The sequence below is a fragment of the Salvelinus alpinus genome, chromosome 3 (assembly GCF_045679555.1).
Source record: "Salvelinus alpinus chromosome 3, SLU_Salpinus.1, whole genome shotgun sequence".
Classification (NCBI taxonomy): Eukaryota; Metazoa; Chordata; class Actinopteri; order Salmoniformes; family Salmonidae; genus Salvelinus; species Salvelinus alpinus.
In genome coordinates, this window is record NC_092088.1 from 91634104 (window position 1) to 91654357 (window position 20254).

At 43.1% G+C, this 20254-nt stretch overlaps 1 protein-coding gene across 1 annotated transcript in view; it reads left to right on the forward strand.

Annotated features, from left to right (window-relative positions):
* The window catches only part of eys (eyes shut homolog), a 506958-nt gene that overhangs the window by 60448 nt on the left and 426256 nt on the right, over positions 1–20254 (forward strand). Inside the window, exon 12 of the mRNA XM_071394489.1 lies at positions 13082–13204. Within this exon, the coding sequence (XP_071250590.1) occupies positions 13082–13204 (123 nt within the window). The remainder of the gene's footprint in view (positions 1–13081; positions 13205–20254) is intronic.

Consider the following 20254-nt stretch of genomic DNA (forward strand, 5'->3'; position numbering starts at 1 on the left):
TTTCACTTTTTTTCACCTTTTTTTCACCAAATGAAATAAGGAAATATCTAATTTACAAAAGTATTCACACCCCTGAGTCAATACATATTAGGATCACCGGGCAGTGATTTTAGCTGGGAGTCTTTCTTTCAAAAAACAGATAAAGCAACACCTCACCGCACAATGCCTCTCACTTATTGACCTAGATAGTTTGTGTGTATGTATTGATATGTAGGCTACGTGTGCATTTTTTAAATGTAGTTCTATCCTTGAGCTCTTGTCTATTAATGTTCTGTATTATGTCATGTTTTGTGTGGACCCCAGGAAGAGTAGCTGCTGCTTTCGCAACAGCCAATGGGGATCATAATACAATACCAAAAATGTCAAAACACATAATTCCACTTATGGGATATTGTGTGCAGGCCAATTACAAAAGTCTAATACGGCTGTAATAAGGCTGTAATGTAACAAAATGTGGAAAAGTCAAGGGATGTGAATACTTTCTGAAGCCACTGTAGCTACAGGGCTTTCGGAAACTATTCAGACCCCTTCCCCTTTTCCACAGTTTGTTACATTACAGCCTTATTCTAAAAATGGATTAAAAAAATTAAAACAGAAATACCTTATTTACGTAAGTATTCAGACCCTTTGCTATGAGACTCGAAATTAAGCTCAGGTGCATGCTGTTATCATTGATGTTTCTACAACTTGATTGGAGTCCACCTGTGGTAAATTCAATTGATTGGACGTGATTTGGAAAGGCACACACCTGTCTATATAAGGTCCCACAGTTGACAGTGCATGTCAGAGCAAAAACCAAGCCATGAGGTCGAAGGAATTGTCTGTAGATCTCAGAGACAGGATCATGTTGAGGCACAGATCTGGGGAAGGGTACCAAAACATTGATGCAGCATTGAAGGTCCCTAAGGACACATTGGCCGTCAACATTCTTAAATGGAAGACGTTTGGAACCATCAAGACTCTTGCTAGAGCTGCCCGGCCAAACTGAGAAAACAGGGGAAAAGGGCCTTGGTCAGGGATGTGACTAAGAACCCAATGGTCACTCTGACAGAGCTCCAGAGTTCCTCTGGGGAGATGGAAGAACCTTCCAGAAGGTCAACCATTTCTGCAGAACTCCACTAATCAGGCCTTTATGGTGGTCTGACGGAAGCCACTCCTCAGTAAAATGCACGACAGCCTGCTTGGAGTTTGCCAAAATGCACCTAAAGGACTCTCAGACTATGAGATGAAACCAAGATTGAACTCTTTGGCCTGAATGCCAAGCGTCAGGTCAGGAGGAAACCTGGCATCATTCCTATGGTGAAGCATGATGGTGGAAGCGTCATGCTGTGCGTATGTTTTTCAGCGTTAGGGACTGGCAGACTAGTCAGGATCGAGGGAAAGATAAACTGAGCGAAGTACAGAGAGATCCTTTAAAACCTGCTCCAGAGCGCTCAGGACCTCAGAAGGTTCACCTTCCAACAGGACAACGACCCTAAGCACTCAGCCAAGACAATGCAGTGGCTTCGGGACAAGTCCCTGAATGTTCTTGAGTGGCCCCATCATCCCCAAGAAGAATCGAGGCTGTAATCGCTGCCAAAGGTGCTTCAACAAAGTACTGAGTGAAGGGTCTGAATACTTATGCAAATAAATAATTTCAGTTAAAAAGAATTATACATTTGCAAACTCCTGTTTTTGCTTAGTCATTATGGGGTATTGTGTGTAGATAGATAAGGGGATAAAAAATATATATATTTTAGAATAAGGCTGAAACGTAACAAAATGTGGAAAAGGTCAAGGGGTCTGAATACTTTTCGAATGCACTGTATATGTTACAATGAAACATTTGGCCAATAAATGCATACAGATCCTATAATTGAATATAATCTATTCTATAATTGAATGAATTATAGGATCTTTATGATGACATGAATGTTGGAAATAGTTGGTATGTTTAGTGGTATAGAAATCATGTCGCGTTTAAAGTTTCGCTCTGATATTATTGGTGTCCTTGCATCCTTACAATGGAGTGAATATACAATAGAATGGTCACTTTCTGTTTAAATGAAGGTTACAAGAAATGTTTAACAATGACACAATACATTTCCCAGATGTACATTATTGACCCTAATATGATATAAACACCAACAGACAATGTTGTTAGTATACACTTTCTACATGCATTGCACCTGTAAAAAGATCATTCAATTTAGCTTAATGTGCAGTACCCCCCCGAAAACAATATATCACTAATCTCCTAATGTTATTGCGTGACAATAAAACACGGAAGTGAAATACATCATCGTAAATTTTCGGTTGAAAATGTATGAAACAAACTTCTCTGTCATTTAGTGGAAGTTGAAGTGGAGGGAAAGCAGACCCCCAGTAAAACAGTAAAACATCCATTATTGCTCAGATTTCTACGGCAGATTCAGAAACTAAGGTGTGTTTTAATCAGTTTTGCGTTTTCCGGGAATTGAATTAGATAAGTGACTTGCGATGTTTACTTCATAGATGGAACAAATGTAACAGAAAAAGGGTGTCTGCAAGGTTAACACAATTTTCACAACCATGCTTCCGATGTCTATCTCCTTCAGCCTCTCTGTGGTGCTATCTCCAAATGGAAAACATGGATATACTTATATTTTTGTGGGATTTCAGGGAACAAGGACAAATTGACGTTTTGGTTCTGGTCTATTTTCTAAACAGGAACACTATAGACTATACATAGAACGTGTGTGTGTGTGTGTGTGTGTGTGTGTGTGTATGTGTGTGTGTGTGTGTGTGTGTGTGTGTGCGCGTTTCTTTATCATTTAAATTGATGGAGTTTGAGGGACTAGAATGAATGGTGGCTGGTGCTGGAGATAAAAATATATATATGTCTACAGAGTTCAAAAGGTACTCACGCTCAAACAATAACAATGTTCAAACCAAGGAGGCTGAGAATATCTGCATTGAATTCATGCTTGAAAGAATACAGAAGGTGAAAGTACTCAACAAAACAAGGTCACATTTCAGCTTCTACGCCTTCATCCATGCTTTACAAACCGTTTCAGCATCTACACCTTCATCTATGCTTTACAAACCGTTTCAGCTTCTATGCCTTCATCCATGCTTTACAAACCGTTTCAGCATCTACACCTTCATCCATGCTTTACAAACCGTTTCAGCATCTACACCTTCATCCATGCTTTACAAACCGTTTCAGCTTCTACTCCTTCATCCATGCTTTACAAACCGTTTCAGCATCTACACCTTCATCTATGCTTTACAAACAGTTTCAGCATCTACACCTTCATCCATGCTTTACAAACCGTTTCAGCATCTACACCTTCATCTATGCTTTACAAACCGTTTCAGCATCTACACCTTCATCTATGCTTTACAAACCGTTTCAGCTTCTACTCCTTCATCTATGCTTTACAAACCGTTTCAGCATCTACGCCTTCATCCATGCTTTACAAACCGTTTCAGCTTCTACGCCTTCATCCATGCTTTACAAACCGTTTCAGCTTCTACGCCTTCATCCATGCTTTACAAACCGTTTCAGCTTCTACACCTTCATCCATGCTTTACAGACCGTTTCAGCTTCTACGCCTTCATTCATCCTTTACAGACCAATTAAATAAACACATACTTAAGAAGACACAGCTGTGCGTCACCGATGCACGGTAGCAAGTTCTTTATAATGTACATGCCTCATGCTGCAATAATGTAGTCATTTTTAGAAAGGCGTTTACATTTTACAAGCCTCAGTAGAAAACAATCATATGAAATTCAACCAACAGATGAGAGCAGCCATAATGTCTTGGTGTTTTTAATGGTCAACAGAATAAGAAAGCCAAACAGACCTGAGGTACACTAATGTAATGTTATTTTGATGTACGGCATGATGGGCCCATTTGCATTTTGAATAGATGTTTGACCATCTTCCACTGCATCTGTGTTGGTTTGTGAATATTGGATGGCATGCTGTTTTAATACTGCTTGTCAGCTGGCTCTACAGTTATAATATAATAATGGACCACCACAAGCTGTGTGTGACCTGTTCCCTATCTAGTGCAATACTTTTGACTGTAGGGACGCAGCCCTTGTCATGTAGGGACGCAGGCCTTGTCATGTAGGGACGCAGGCCTTGTCATGTAGGGACGCAGGCCTTGTCGTGTAGGGACGCAGGCCTTGTCGTGTAAGGACGCAGCCCTTGTCGTGCAGGGACGCAGCCCTTGTCATGTAGGGACGCAGCCCTTCTCGTGCAGGGACGCAGCCCTTGTCGTGCAGGGGCGCAGGATTTGTCGTGTAGGGACGCAGGCCTTGTCGTGTAGGGACGCAGGCCTTGTCGTGTAGGGACGCAACCCTTGTTGTGTAGGGACGCAGTCCTTGTTGTGTAGGGACGCAGTCCTTGTTGTGTAGGGACGCAGTCCTTGTTGTGTAGGGACGCAGTCCTTGTTGTGTAGGGACGCAGTCCTTGTCGTGCAGGGACGCAGCCCTTGTCGTGTAGGGATGCAGGCCTTGTCGTGTAGGGACGCAACCCTTGTCGTGTAGGGACGCAGTCCTTGTTGTGTAGGGACGCAGTCCTTGTCGTGTAGGGACGCAGTCCTTGTCGTGTAGGGACGCAGTCCTTGTCGTGCAGGGACGCAGCCCTTGTCGTGCAGGGACGCAGCCCTTGTCGTGTAGGGACGCAGTCCTTGTCGTGTAGGGACGCAGCCCTTGTCGTGCAGGGACGCAGCCCTTGTCGTGTAGGGACGCAGTCCTTGTCGTGTAGGGACGCAGCCCTTGTCGTGCAGGGACGCAGCCCTTGTCGTGCAGGGACGCAGCCCTTGTCGTGCAGGGACGCAGCCCTTGTCGTGTAGGGACGCAGCCCTTGTCGTGTAGGGACGCAGTCCTTGTCGTGTAGGGACGCAGCCCTTGTCGTGCAGGGACACTTGTTGACATTTACATAAACACACCTCTTCAAGCACATTGTTTTCCTTTCCACATAAAATAATACATTTAGATTTACTGCATTTCTGACATACGATTTCTGATGTCTGAGTGGCTTGAACAACACTGTACTGGAGTCTAATTTGTAACAATCATAGATTTATTTAATGTATTGAATTAAGTTATTTATTTAATTCTGTAAGCACAATATAGTGTTTCGTGAATGGTATTGCCACTACAGAGGTAAAGAATTCATGTGTTGTAAACACATTGCCGCTACAGAGGTTAAGAATGAATTTACCCACAACGGTGGTTCGTCCCAAATGGCACTCTACTCCCTACAGTATATAGTGCTTTACTTTGACCAAGTAGTGGACTACACAATGAATAGGGTGCCCTTTGAGATCAGATCATGTGTTCCAGGCATATTGATCATTAAACTCATACTGGTAATGCAGTGATATTTGTCTTGATTTTTGCAAATAGACAGCCATCTGTTTCTTTACAGGGGGATTTTAATCATGGAGATTCATTTCAATTTATCCCTTTTTATACTTCATTAATATATCAGCGTCATGCAATATTGTTGTTGTCATTTCTCATGTCATAGTGATCTGAGGTGGTTATCTGAGGCATTGGATGAGTCCCAAATGGCACCCTATTCCCTATATAGTACACTACCTTTGAAATATAGTGCTATAGTGCCTCCCTATTCCAGGGAACTTTCAAATACGTTGTGTTTGTTGTATAGTCTAGCTGGAGCAGTGCCAGGTGGACGAGGTTGGCACTTTCTGTACTTTTCTTTTGATTCCATCACAACAGGCAAGCTTAGTCAATCACAGTTTTAAGTATTTAGGATGATTTAAAATAGTATTTGAACCCAGGCCTGCTGATACAAGCTTCTACTGCTGTACTGTGACAGTGTGGTGAATGTGTACGGAACCTTGCACTTCATTATTTGTCAAATGAGATTCGACAAAGCACATACAGCAGAAAAGCTTAAAAATGCTTTTTGCTGGTCTCGGGTGGTTTGCTGGTTGATGTTGCTTAGAGTCATTTTTCTCGACCTATTCATCCTGGCAGGATATCTGCATAAATTCGGCATATCATTGTTCCTCCTCCATTTGTATAAAGAACAAACTTTCTGAGTTTCTCTGATAGCTGCTTTAGGATTCCTCAGTTTCAATACACATGTTGATTGATTACCAGATTACCAGTTCCAGTTTCATTATTGTAGAGGGGTGCTAAGAGAGTTCAGGAGATTATTGTAGCGGGGTGCTAAGAGTTCAGGTTCAGGAGATTATTGTAGCGGGGTGCTAAGAGTTCAGGTTCAGGAGATTATTGTAGAGGGGTGCTAAGAGTTCAGGTTCAGGAGAATATTGTAGCGGGGTGCTAAGAGTTCAGGTTCAGGAGATTATTGTAGAGGGGTCCTAAGAGAGTTCAGGTTCAGGAGATTATTGTAGAGGGGTGCTAAGAGAGTTCAGTAGATTATTGTAGAGGGGTGCTAGGAGAGTTCAGGTTCAGGAGATTATTGTAGCGGGGTGCTAAGAGAGATCAGGTTCAGGAGATTATTGTAGAGGGGTGCTAAGAGTTCAGGTTCAGGAGATTATTGTAGAGGGGTGCTAAGAGAGTTCAGGTTCAGGAGATTATTGTAGCGGGGTGCTAAGAGTTCAGGTTCAGGAGATTATTGTAGAGGGGTGCTAAGAGTTCAGGTTCAGGAGATTATTGTAGAGGGGTGCTAAGAGTTCAGGTTCAGGAGATCATTGTAGCGGGGTGCTAAGAGTTCAGGTTCAGGAGATTATTGTAGAGGGGTCCTAAGAGAGTTCAGGTTCAGGAGATTATTGTAGAGGGGTGCTAAGAGAGTTCAGGAGATTATTGTAGAGGGGTGCTAAGAGAGTTCAGGTTCCGGAGATTATTGTAGAGGGGTGCTAAGAGTTCAGGTTCAGGAGATTATTGTAGATGGGTGCTTAGAGTTCAGGTTCAGGAGATTATTGTAGAGGGGTGCTAAGAGAGTTCAGGAGATTATTGTAGAGGGGTGCTAAGAGAGTTCAGGTTCAGGAGATTATTGTAGAGGGGTGCTAAGAGAGTTCAGGTTCAGGAGATTATTTTAGAGGGGTGCTAAGGGAGTTCAGGTTCAGGAGATTATTGTAGAGGGGTGCTAAGAGTTCAGGTTCAGGAGATTATTGTAGCGGGGTGCTAAGGGAGTTCAGGTTCAGGAGATTATTGTAGAGGGGTGCTAAGAGGCCTACTTTGATACTAAAATGAGATGCAATAATATATTAATTTTGTTTACACAATAAATGAGTGAATGAATGACATTTTATTTTCGTGTCAAACCGGAGTTGGTGCCTTACGGAATTAATTGACAGATAAACAAACAATACAATGATTCCGTGATATAATAAAATACATGTATTACAGTTTTCGGTACATATGGTTTAAACAATTCAGAGGAAATGTCATGTTATTCACAGTGGCTTTTTCTCCTTCAGTCCTTTATCCCCCCGACCTGCTGTCTCGACCTCTGAATGTCTCCTTCAGTCCTTTATCCCCCCCGACCTGCTGTCTCGACCTCTGAATGTCTCCTTCAGTCCTTTATCCCCCCGACCTGCTGTCTCGACCTCTGAATGTCTCCTTCAGTCCTTTATCCCCCCGACCTGCTGTCTCGACCTCTGAATGTCTCCTTCAGTCCTTTATCCTCCCGACCTGCTGTCTCGACCTCTGAATGTCTCCTTCAGACCTTTATCCCCCCGACCTGCTGTCTCGACCTCTGAATGTCTCCTTCAGTCCTTTATCCCCCCGACCTGCTGTCTCGACCTCTGAATGACTCCTTCAGTCCTTTATCCCCCCGACCTGCTGTCTCGACCTCTGAATGTCTCCTTCAGTCCTTTATCCCCCCGACCTGCTGTCTCGACCTCTGAATGTCTCCTTCAGTCCTTTATCCCCCCGACCTGCTGTCTCGACCTCTGAATGTCTCCTTCAGTCCTTTATCCCCCCGACCTGCTGTCTCGACCTCTGAATGTCTCTTTCAGTCCTTTATCCCCCCGACCTGCTGTCTCGACCTCTGAATGTCTCCTTCAGTCCTTTATCCCCCCGACCTGCTGTCTCGACCTCTGAATGTCTCCTTCAGTCCTTTATCCCCCCGACCTGCTGTCTCGACCTCTGAATGTCTCCTTCAGTCCTTTATCCCCCCGACCTGCTGTCTCGACCTCTGAATGTCTCCTTCAGTCCTTTATCCCCCCGACCTGCTGTCTCGACCTCTGAATGTCTCCTTCAGTCCTTTATCCCCCCGACCTGCTGTCTCGACCTCTGAATGTCTCCTTCGGTCCTTTATCCCCCCGACCTGCTGTCTCGACCTCTGAATGTCTCCTTCAGTCCTTTATCCCCCCGACCTGCTGTCTCGACCTCTGAATGTCTCCTTCAGTCCTTTATCCCCCCGACCTGCTGTCTCGACCTCTGAATGTCTCCTTCAGTCCTTTATCCCCCCGACCTGCTGTCTCGACCTCTGAATGTCTCCTTCAGTCCTTTATCCCCCCGACCTGCTGTCTCGACCTCTGAATGTCTCCTTCAGTCCTTTATCCCCCCGACCTGCTGTCTCGACCTCTGAATGTCTCCTTCAGTCCTTTATCCCCCCGACCTGCTGTCTCGACCTCTGAATGTCTCCTTCAGTCCTTTATCCCCCCGACCTGCTGTCTCGACCTCTGAATGTCTCCTTCAGTCCTTTATCCCCCCGACCTGCTGTCTCGACCTCTGAATGTCTCCTTCAGTCCTTTATCCCCCCGACCTGCTGTCTCGACCTCTGAATGTCTCCTTCGGTCCTTTATCCCCCCGACCTGCTGTCTCGACCTCTGAATGTCTCCTTCAGTCCTTTATCCCCCCGACCTGCTTTCTCGACCTCTGAATGCTCGGGTATGAAAAGCCAACTGACGGGCTGACTGTTGCATCCTCTATAACCACTGTGATTATTATCTGACCCTGCTGGTCATCCATAAACGTTTGAACATCTTGAAGAACAATCAAGCCTTAATGGCTATGTACTTTTTTAGGACCTCCACCGGCACAGCCAGAAGAGAACTGGCCACCCCTCTGAGCCTGGTTCCTAGTGCTGAGAGATTATTGCTTTTTGAGGCCGTTTCGGTTGGTTAAAACAATTGACATTAATTTGAAATGCATTGTGGGTTGAATGCTGTATCAACACAGAATCAAATGATCAATAAAAGTCCCATAATGGTAGTGACTTCCCATTACTGCTTATCACTTATTAACCATCCTTTTATTTTATGACTTTATTGTTATTTATTTAATTCCAAGTCATCATTAGGTCTCTATAGAGCTGCTATCTGACAAAATCACTATTTTAGTAGTTCTTCAAAGTAAATAAGACATATTTTTATGAATTCGGAACACCAACTATCAATCACTTAGATCATGTATTTTCAGGCTCGTGAAGCAACCGCTTTCTGTCCCTCTCGATCGCGGGTTCTCTCTTATCTCAGTCTCCGTTTCTAGCTCTGATTAATCTCTCCAGAAACTGCACATCGAGCTCACAGAAAAAAAACACAAACAAAATTGAATTTTAACTAGTTGCTTAAAAAAATGAAAAATGACTGACGGTTAATCTCTCAACACTAGTGATTCCTCTCAAGGTTTCTTCCCATGTTGCTGTCTTTCTATGGAGTTGTTCCTAGCCACCGTGCTTCTATGTCTACATTGCTTGCTCTATGGGGTTTTAGGCTAGGTTTCTGTATAAGCACTTTGTGACATCTGCTGATGTAAAAACGGCTTTATAAATACATATGATTGATTGGTTGAAAGACTGAATGGGTTATAAAACATATGTTTACGATGAAGCATTATCTCTTAAGTAGCTCTTGGTGTTACTTGCTGTTTTCTCTAAAGTCTGAAGTTGTCTAATGGAGGCTGTATTCTCTACAGTAGTCTAATGGTGGCTGTATTCTCTACAGTAGTCTAATGGTGGCTGTATTCTCTACAGTAGTCTAATGGTGGCTGTATTCTCTACAGTAGTCTGATGGTGTCTGTATTCTCTACAGTAGTCTAATGGTGGCTGTATTCTCTACAGTAGTCTAATGGTGGCTGTATTCTCTACAGTAGTCTAATGGTGGCTGTATTCTCTACAGTAGTCTAATGGTGGCTGTATTCTCTACAGTAGTCTAATGGTGGCTGTATTCTCTACAGTAGTCTAATGGTGGCTGTATTCTCTACAGTAGTCTAATGGTGGCTGTATTCTCTACAGTAGTCTAATGGTGGCTGTATTCTCTACAGTTGTCTGATGGTGGCTGTATTCTCTACAGTAGTCTAATGGTGGCTGTATTCTCTACAGTAGTCTAATGGTGGCTGTATTCTCTACAGTAGTCTAATGGTGGCTGTATTCTCTACAGTAGTCTAATGGTGGCTGTATTCTCTACAGTAGTCTAATGGTGGCTGTATTCCCTACAGTAGTCTAATGGTGGCTGTATTCTCTACAGTAGTCTAATGGTGGCTGTATTCTCTACAGTAGTCTAATGGTGGCTGTATTCTCTACAGTAGTCTAATGGTGGCTGTATTCTCTACAGTAGTCTAATGGTGTCTGTATTCTCTACAGTAGTCTGATGGTGGCTGTATTCTCTACAGTAGTCTAATGGTGGCTGTATTCTCTACAGTAGGCTAATGATGGCTGTATTCTCTACAGTAGTCTAATGGTGGCTGTATTCTCTACAGTAGTCTAATGGTGGCTGTATTCTCTACAGTAGTCTAATGGTGGCTGTATTCTCTACAGTAGTCTGATGGTGGCTGTATTCTCTACAGTAGTCTGATGGTGGCTGTATTCTCTACAGTTGAGATTTCAGCAGCACTGTAACCTGCGTCCTAAATACCAACCTATTCCCTCTGTAAGTCACTACTTTTATCAGGGCCAGTAAAGGAACGCGTAGGGTTCTGGTCTAAAGTAGCACACTGTATAGGGAAATAGGGTGCAATTTGATACGCACCCTACGTGTGACATTCCTTCATGCAACATTAACCTCCAGGTGAATTGTACGCACAATTGGTTATTAAACACTTGTGAAATACTTTGTTGGAGGCAGTAGCTGTCCGTTAGCAACTCCGGGTAGTTGAACTGATGTGACATCCATTTGGCCTTGAATATAATGTCTCAGTTCTATTAGGTTATCCATGAAAATGGTTTATAGTAAATCAATATGGCTGCTGCTTATATGTCTCAAGTCTCAAGTCCTGCTGGTTCTAGTGTTAATATTTCGACTCCTCATCTCTATTCGGTCAACAACGAAAATGTGTTTTTTTTTTTTTTACACAGATGGTAAGTCATACACTACAATTGGAGGAAGATTGGAGAAAGTAATGAGTCGTTGATAGTTAGTTGTGAACCGTCTTCTGCTGTCAATGTGCCATCATGTAAACGTAGGTTAACCACTACTACACATGTTAAACAACAGTAAGTGTATCATTAACCTATAGTTTGTAAAATGTTACCGATGATTCCGTTATCTCCTCAGCAAAGTGTTACTAATAGACTCAGCCAATTCAAGCCAAACATTTGCAGCGGTGAGGTGACATTGTGAGATGTTGTTGACTTGATAGCTGCTACTATTGATTATTTAATGTCCAGAAAACACATCAGGCCACAGTCTGTATCTTCTTCTTACTACAGTTGGCTCTTTCCATTTGGGATATGTTTTCCAATTAGACAGCATCTTTATCTCACAGAGCACCCATTTGGGATATGTTTTCCAATTAGACAGCATCTTTATCTCACAGAGCACCCATTTGGGATATGTTTTCCAATTAGACAGCATCTTTATCTCACAGAGCACCCATTTGGGATATGTTTTCCAATTAGACAGCATCTTTATCTCACAGAGCACCCATTTGGGATATGTTTTCCAATTAGACAGCATCTTTATCTCACAGAGCACCCATGTGGGATATGTTTTCCAATTAGACAGCATCTTTATCTCACAGAGCACCCATTTGGGATATGTTTTCCAATTAGACAGCATCTTTATCTCACAGAGCACCCATTTGGGATATGTTTTCCAATTAGACAGCATCTTTATCTCACAGAGCACCCATTTGGGATATGTTTTCCAATTAGACAGCATCTTTATCTCACAGAGCACCCATTTGGGATATGTTTTCCAATTAGACAGCATCTTTATCTCACAGAGCACCCATGTGGGATATGTTTTCCAATTAGACAGCATCTTTATCTCACAGAGCACCCATTTGGGATATGTTTTCCAATTAGACAGCATCTTTATCTCACAGAGCACCCATTTGGGATATGTTTTCCAATTAGACAGCATCTTTATCTCACAGAGCACCCATTTGGGAGCAGAGAGAGATTTTTTTAATACGTCTCAAATGGCTCCCTATTCCCTACATAGCGCACTTCTCACTACTCATTGCCCATAGGTCTCTGGTCAAATGTAGTGCACTACATAGGGGATATGGTGCCATTTGGGATGCTGACATTGTAAATTAGGTGCATTCAGGCATTCATTAAGGTCATTCTCTGTTCCATTATGAGCTGTGATATATCAGCCAGCCTTATTTACTGGCGTTATTGACCAGGTATCAGTTACACGGCGGCTGGGGTTTTATTTAGAACAAAAAGTTATCGACGTGGCCCCAGCTGTCAATGACATGTAGGCTGCATCTGCTTCGGTAGACAAATGTGATATAGATCAGGAGGGAGAGAGACAGGATGGGTCTTTATGTCGATGCTTCACTCCCTCTATTACTATACTGGGCAGCAGGTAGAGGAATCAATGACTCACGTCAATCTACTACAGAAAGGATGTCTTTAACTCATAAAACATAAAACAGCCATAAATATGTTTTAAAAATCATTTTGTGAATTCCTAACGTAATAGTGGCTTGGCTTCCTCATGGAAAGGAAATTGTCCCGCGTTTCAGAGTAGTACATTCTTCTTTACTTAATGGCTCCTCGTAGCTTAACAAGGGCATTTGAAGGAAATTGTCTCCAAGTAGAGCATGTGGTGCACAGTGTGTTCCATGTCATGTTCTTTATTGAGTTCATGTTGCTAAGTGCTGTATTGTTATTTCATTTTGTCCTCCGGTGTCTTGTATTGTCCGCTTGATGGAAGAAACTGTCTGATTTACATGTGTGTATGGTGTGTGTGTGTGTGTTTGGGTGTTGCAGGGTTTCAAGGGGAAGATTGTTCTGTGGATATGGACCTCTGCTCACTAGGAATATGCCAAGAACGCACGGTGAACTGCACTGAGACTGGGAATGGACAGAACCTCACATGTATTTGTGAAAAAGGTAAATCCCCATGGTCACATGTTACCTTTCAAACATGACTGATTACAAATGTAGGATCTTAATTTGATCACCCTGTTGCAGGAGAACTTTCCTGCAATTCAGGACATTTAAAACTTGTATTGTGTTTAAAAAGGCTTCTGTAGTTTGTAATTTCCACTTTGAAATGAGATTTTCCCTCACGAAAAATGTATCAACCCTTACAAAAACGTCCATTAATTATAATCCACATAATAATAATAATAATTCACATGTCCTGTTGCTGCAGGATAATTTTCTTGCTGTAGCAAACTGGCTTAAATTAAGACCCTACATCTGTACAGTACATTTATGGAGTAAGTTGTTAATGTTCAAAAATGACATTTCAACTATTTTTAAGATTTGTTTTTGAACAATTCATGACAGAAATGTTCAGTTTATTGATATAAATTGAAATATATCATACATCTTGCTTGATAGTTCAGTTAGAATCAGTTAAAAGAGGCGATATTGAGTACATTTTAGATATTCATCAGGCTGTTTCCTGTCTGAGTCATCATAGTGATCGCCTCTCTCTTTTTCTAAACGAGGGAACATTAAGAATAGATTGTCAAGAATAGATTTGGTTTTCAGGGGGGGGATCTATTTCCATCTGCAATACACGACAAAAAGTATGTGGACACCTGCTCGTCGAACATCTCATTTCAAAATCCTGGGCATTAATATGGAGTTGGTCCTCCCCTTTGCTACTATAACAGCCTCCACTCTTCTGAGAAGGCTTTCCACTAGATGTTGGAACATTGTTGTGGGGACTTGCTTCCATTCAGCCACGAGCATTAGTGAGGTCGGGCACTGATGTTGGGCGATTAGGCCTGGCTCGCAGTCGGCGTTCCAATTTATCCCAAAGGTGTTCGATGGGGTTGAGGTCAGGGTTCTGTGCAGGCCAGTCGAGCTCTTCCAGACCGATTTCGACAAACCATTTCTGTATGGACCTGGCTTTGTGCATGAGGGCCTTGTCATGCTCAAACAGGAAAGGGCCTTCCCCAAACTGTTGCCACAAAGTTGAAAGCGCAGAATCGTCTAGAAAATCATTGTATGATGTAGCGTTAAGATTTCCCCTCACTGGAACTAAGGGGCCCGAACCATGAAAAACAGCCCCAGCCCATTATTCCTCCTCCCCCAAACTTTACAGTTGTCAATTTCCTTTTTGGGATGTAGCGTTCTCCTGGCATCCACCAAACCCAGATTAGTCCGTCGGACTGACAGATAGTGAAGCGTGATTCATCACTCCAGAGAATGTTTTGCGACTGCTCCAGAGTCCAATGGCGGCGAGCTTTACACCACTCCAGCCAACGCTTGGCATTGCACATGGTGATCTTAGGCTTGTGTGCTGCTGCTCGGCCATGGAAACCCATTTCATGAAGCTCCCGGATAACAGTTCTTGTGCTGATGTTTCTTCCAGAGGCAGTTTGGATATTGTATTTAGCCTTGAGTGTTTAGCTATGGGGTTAAAGTTCAACTTGCTTCACGATAGTGAAGCTTGTATCATAAAAATAACCCTGCATAGGTTTAGGTGCAGGTACAGACAGTGAACAGTGTTGTGATGTTAAACAGGGTACAGACAGTGAACAGTGTTGTGAAGTTATGCAGGGTACAGAGAGTGAACAGTGTTGTGATGTTAAACAGGGTACAGACAGTGAACAGTGTTGTGATGTTAAACAGGGTACAGACAGTGAACAGTGTTGTGATGTTAAACAGGGTACAGACAGTGAACAGTGATGTGATGTTAAACAGGGTACAGACAGTGAACAGTGTTGTGATGTTAAACAGGGTACAGACAGTGAACAGTGTTGTGATGTTATGCAGGGTACAGACAGTGAACAGTGTTGTGATGTTAAACAGGGTACAGACAGTGAACAGTGTTGTGATGTTAAACAGGGTACAGATAGTGAACAGTGTTGTGATGTTAAACAGGGTACAGAGAGTGAACAGTGATGTGATGTTAAACAGGGTACAGACAGTGAACAGTGTTGTGATGTTAAACAGGGTACAGACAGTGAACAGTGTTGTGATGTTAAACAGGGTACAGACAGTGAACAGTGTTGTGATGTTAAACAGGGTACAGAGAGTGAACAGTGTTGTGATGTTAAACAGGGTACAGACAGTGAACAGTGTTGTGATGTTAAACAGGGTACAGACAGTGAACAGTGTTGTGATGTTAAACAGGGTACAGACAGTGAACAGTGTTGTGATGTTAAACAGGGTACAGACAGTGAACAGTGTTGTGATGTTAAACAGGGTACAGAGAGTGAACAGTGATGTTAAACAGGGTACAGACAGTGAACAGTGTTGTGATGTTAAACAGGGTACAGAGAGTGAACAGTGTTGTGATGTTAAACAGGGTACAGACAGTGAACAGTGTTGTGATGTTAAACAGGGTACAGAGAGTGAACAGTGTTGTGATGTTAAACAGGGTACAGACAGTGAACAGTGTTGTGATGTTAAACAGGGTACAGAGAGTGAACAGTGATCGTAAAGCGATGCATGCATTAATATAATGTAACTAAGATATTTGCACATGTCCAAACGAGCCATCACACATCTAACCACCACACCTAAAATGTGAAACATTATCTTAGTCTGAGCGATTATCCCGTGGAGGTTCAGGCGACCACATCAATAACCAACAGCTTCATTACTCCCCTTGCACTTATTCTTGACGTGTGTCAGAGTGAACCATCATGACTGATTTGTTATGTAAATGGAAGAGCAACATTACAGGTAGCTCCAGCCTCCTCCGTCACTCCTCTCTAGTCCTCTACCCAGCTCTGGCTCCACGTCTCAAGGGCAAATTACACGCCGCAGCGGATGGCCTTTCAGAAATGTTTTAGACTGGCAGGGGTTGGCATACACATTATCTACTGCCTTAATGCTGCACCTGCCAAGATGGCTTAACAGGAATATGTGTCACACTCACACTCACACACACACAAACACTCACACACACACACACACACTAAACAGCGATGTCCCGGCACCACCTTCTAGAACTGTCTCCCTCACTGCAATGTGTCCTTGCTATGTGTTCATCCACTCCATTATATTTTACAAGCTAAAAGCATTGTTTCAGAAGCAGTGAAAGTGGCCTCCCTAGTATCTGTCAGAGAAGCATGGCTAAACCCAAGACACTGGGTCCGTCCCAAATGGCACCCTATTCCCTAAATACTTCACTACAGAGCCCTATGGGCCCTGGTCAAACATAGTGCACAAAATAGGGAATAGTGTGCCATTTCTTATTTCTTAAAAGTGGGCTCTCGGTAATGATCAATACCCGGGAGGAAGTGACGCGTGTTGCTGATGCGACAGACACACTTGGTTTCAGGATTTTAATAGTCCTTTCTCTCCTTCCCAAATGGCACCCTATTCCCTACGGGCCCTTTTCAAAAGTAGTGCACTATAATAGAGAATAGGGTTCCATTTGTGACATTGATAGTCTTTGTCAAAACACTCAAAAGTGCCCACTGACAGGAAGAAAGCACATTTTAAAGACAAGAAGTACTGATGTGAAAAAAGACTACAAGAAAAGAGTAATGTCCAACTGAAACGTGTCTTAACATTTAACCCTCTGAATCAGAGAGGTACAGGAGTCATTTAACCCCTCTGAATCAGAGAGGTACAGGAGTCATTTAACCCCTCTGAATCAGAGAGGTACAGGAGTCATTTTACCCCTCTGAATCAGAGAGGTACAGGAGTCATTTAACCCTCTGAATCTGAGAGGTACAGGAGTCATTTAACCCCTCTGAATCAGAGAGGTACAGGAGTCATTTTACCCCTCTGAATCAGAGAGGTACAGGAGTCATTTAACCCTCTGAATCTGAGAGGTACAGGAGTCATTTAACCCCTCTGAATCTGAGAGGTACAGGAGTCATTTAACCCCTCTGAATCAGAGAGGTACAGGAGTCATTTAACCCCTCTGAATCAGAGAGGTACAGGAGTCATTTAACCCCTCTGAATCAGAGAGGTACAGGAGTCATTTAACCCCTCTGAATCAGAGAGGTACAGGAGTCATTTAACCCCTCTGAATCAGAGAGGTACAGGAGTCATTTAACCCCTCTGAATCTGAGACGTACAGGAGTCATTTAACCCCTCTGAATCAGAGAGGTGCAGGAGTCATTTAACCCCTCTGAATCAGAGAGGTGCAGGAGTCATTTAACCCCTCTGAATCAGAGAGGTGCAGGAGTCATTTAACCCCTCTGAATCAGAGAGGTGCAGGAGTCATTTAACCCCTCTGAATCAGAGAGGTGCAGGAGTCATTTAACCCCTCTGAATCAGAGATGTGCAGGAGTCATTTAACCCCTCTGAATCAGAGAGGTGCAGGAGTCATTTAACCCCTCTGAATCAGAGAGGTGCAGGAGTCATTTAACCCCTCTGAATCAGAGAGGTGCAGGAGTCATTTAACCCCTCTGAATCAGAGATGTGCAGGATTCATTTAACCCTCTGAATCAGAGAGGTACAGGAGTCATTTAACCCCTCTGAATCTGAGACGTACAGGAGTCATTTAACCCCTCTGAATCAGAGAGGTGCAGGGGTCATTTAACCCCTCTGAATCAGAGAGGTACAGGAGTCATTTAACCCTCTGAATCAGAGAGGTGCAGGGGCCATTTAACCCCTCTGAATCAAAGAGGTACAGGAGTCATTTAACCCTCTGAATCAGAGAGGTACAGGAGTCATTTAACCCCTCTGAATCAGAGAGGTGCAGGAGTCATTTAACCCTCTGAATCAGAGAGGTGCAGGAGTCATTTAACCCTCTGAATCAGAGAGGTACAGGAGTCATTTAACCCTCTGAATCAGAGAGGTACAGGAGTCATTTAACCCTCTGAATCAGAGAGGTACAGGAGTCATTTAACCCCTCTGAATCAGAGAGGTACAGGAGTCATTTAACCCTCTGAATCAGAGAGGTACAGGAGTCATTTAACCCCTCTGAATCAGAGAGGTACAGGAGTCATTTAACCCCTCTGAATCAGAGAGGTGCAGGAGTCATTTAACCCTCTGAATCAGAGAGGTGCAGGGGCCATTTAACCCTCTGAATCAGAGAGGTGCAGGGGCCATTTAACCCTCTGAATCAGAGATGTACAGGGGCCTGTCTTAATGGACGTCCACGTCATCAGCTCCCGGGGAACAGTTGTTGTTGAGGGATAACTGCCTTGTTCATGGGCAGGACGGCATTCGAACCAGCGACCTTTCGGTTACTGGCCCAACGCTTTTAACCACTAGGTTACCTGCCGCTCCAGGTGTGGGCTGAAATAGCCGAGGGTGCTTTGTGTTGTTTAACTATCTCTGTTACAGCTAAGTCCAGTAATGTAAGAATGTGTTTAACTATCTCTGTTACAGCCAAGTCCAGTAATGTAAGAATGTGTTTAACTATCTCTGTTACAGCCAAGTCCAGTAATGTAAGAATGTGTTTAACTATCTCTGTTACAGCTAAGTCCAGTAATGTAATAATGATCATTGAAATGTGTAGGCTCTACATTACAGCAGCATTGTGCTTCTACCACCATTACCCGGCCACTGCATGGCCAGCAACTGCGTTGATTGTTAAGCTCAGGGAATCACTGTTTAGTATTCGCTCAGAGAAGGCAATGCATTAACTTTATCTGGACATGATTGCATCAGTGATCATGGTCTGTTTTACAAGACTCCAGACAACTCTTCAGATAGAGCACCGGTAAATAGATTTTCAGTAACCATGTGTCAAACCTGGGTTCAAATAGCATTTGTTTTCTTTAAAATACTTTCTCTGAGATTGATTGAGCTAGACTGGCATAATGTAACCTACGGATTAGTACCAAAAGTGTAAATCGCACTCATCTGGCAATCTAGGCAGTGGATCAATCAAACCGTCAAAGTATTTGTAATAGAACGAATACTCTTTGAACCCAGGTACTAACAACAGGGTTGGGGAAAGAACTGACACTTATGATCCCCATAGGTGCTTGTTATGGTGCAAGGCTTCGTTAGAATGGCACCCTGCCTGCCCTGTCGAACATTGGGCCAAACACCTCTCTCTCTCTCTCTCTCTCTCTCTCTCTCTCTCTCTCTCTCTCTCTCTCTCTCTCTCTCTCTCTCTACCTCTCTCTACCTCTCTCTCTCTCTCTCTCTCTCTCTCTCTCTCTCTCTCTCTCTCTCTCTCTCTCTCTCTCTCTCTCTCTCTCTCTCTCTCTCTCTCTCTCTCTCTCTCTCTCTCTCTCTCTCTCTCTCTCTCTCTCTCTCTCTCTCTCTCTCTCTCTCTCTCTCTCTCTCTCTCTCTCTCATATCCTCCACTTTCACTTCAGTCAATGCGTTAGTTGGTCATCTCACCACTGCTTCCCCTGCCTACACACCTTATTGACGATATTGAACAAGGCAGGGATGTGTTTGTGTGATCACAAACCTGTGTGTGTGTGTCCCTATCTGTGCCTGTCTGTGTGTTTCCTGCGTCTCTTGGAATGGAGGAGGTGAGGTTCGTGTTAGAACAGATCATAGGATCTGGCCTGTTTAATGTTATATTTCAGATCACAGGATCTGGCCTGTTTCATGTTACATATCAGATCATATCACAGGATCTGGCCTGTTTAATGTTATATATCAGATCACAGGATATGGCCTGTTTAATGTTACATATCAGATCACAGGATCTGGCCTGTTTAATGTTACATATCATATCACAGGATCTGGCCTGTTTAATGTTATATATTAGATCATATCACAGGATCTGGCATGTTTAATGTTACATATCAGATCATATCACAGGATCTGGCCTGTTTAATGTTACATATCAGATCATATCACAGGATCTGGCCTGTTTAATGTTACATATCAGATCATATCACAGGATCTGGCCTGTTTAATGTTACATATCAGATCATATCACAGGATCTGGCCTGTTTAATGTTACATATCAGATCATATCACAGGATCTGGCCTGTTTAATGTTACATATCAGATCATATCACAGGATCTGGCCTGTTTAATGTTATATATTAGATCATATCACAGGATCTGGCCTGTTTAATGTTATATATCAAAGAGCCAATT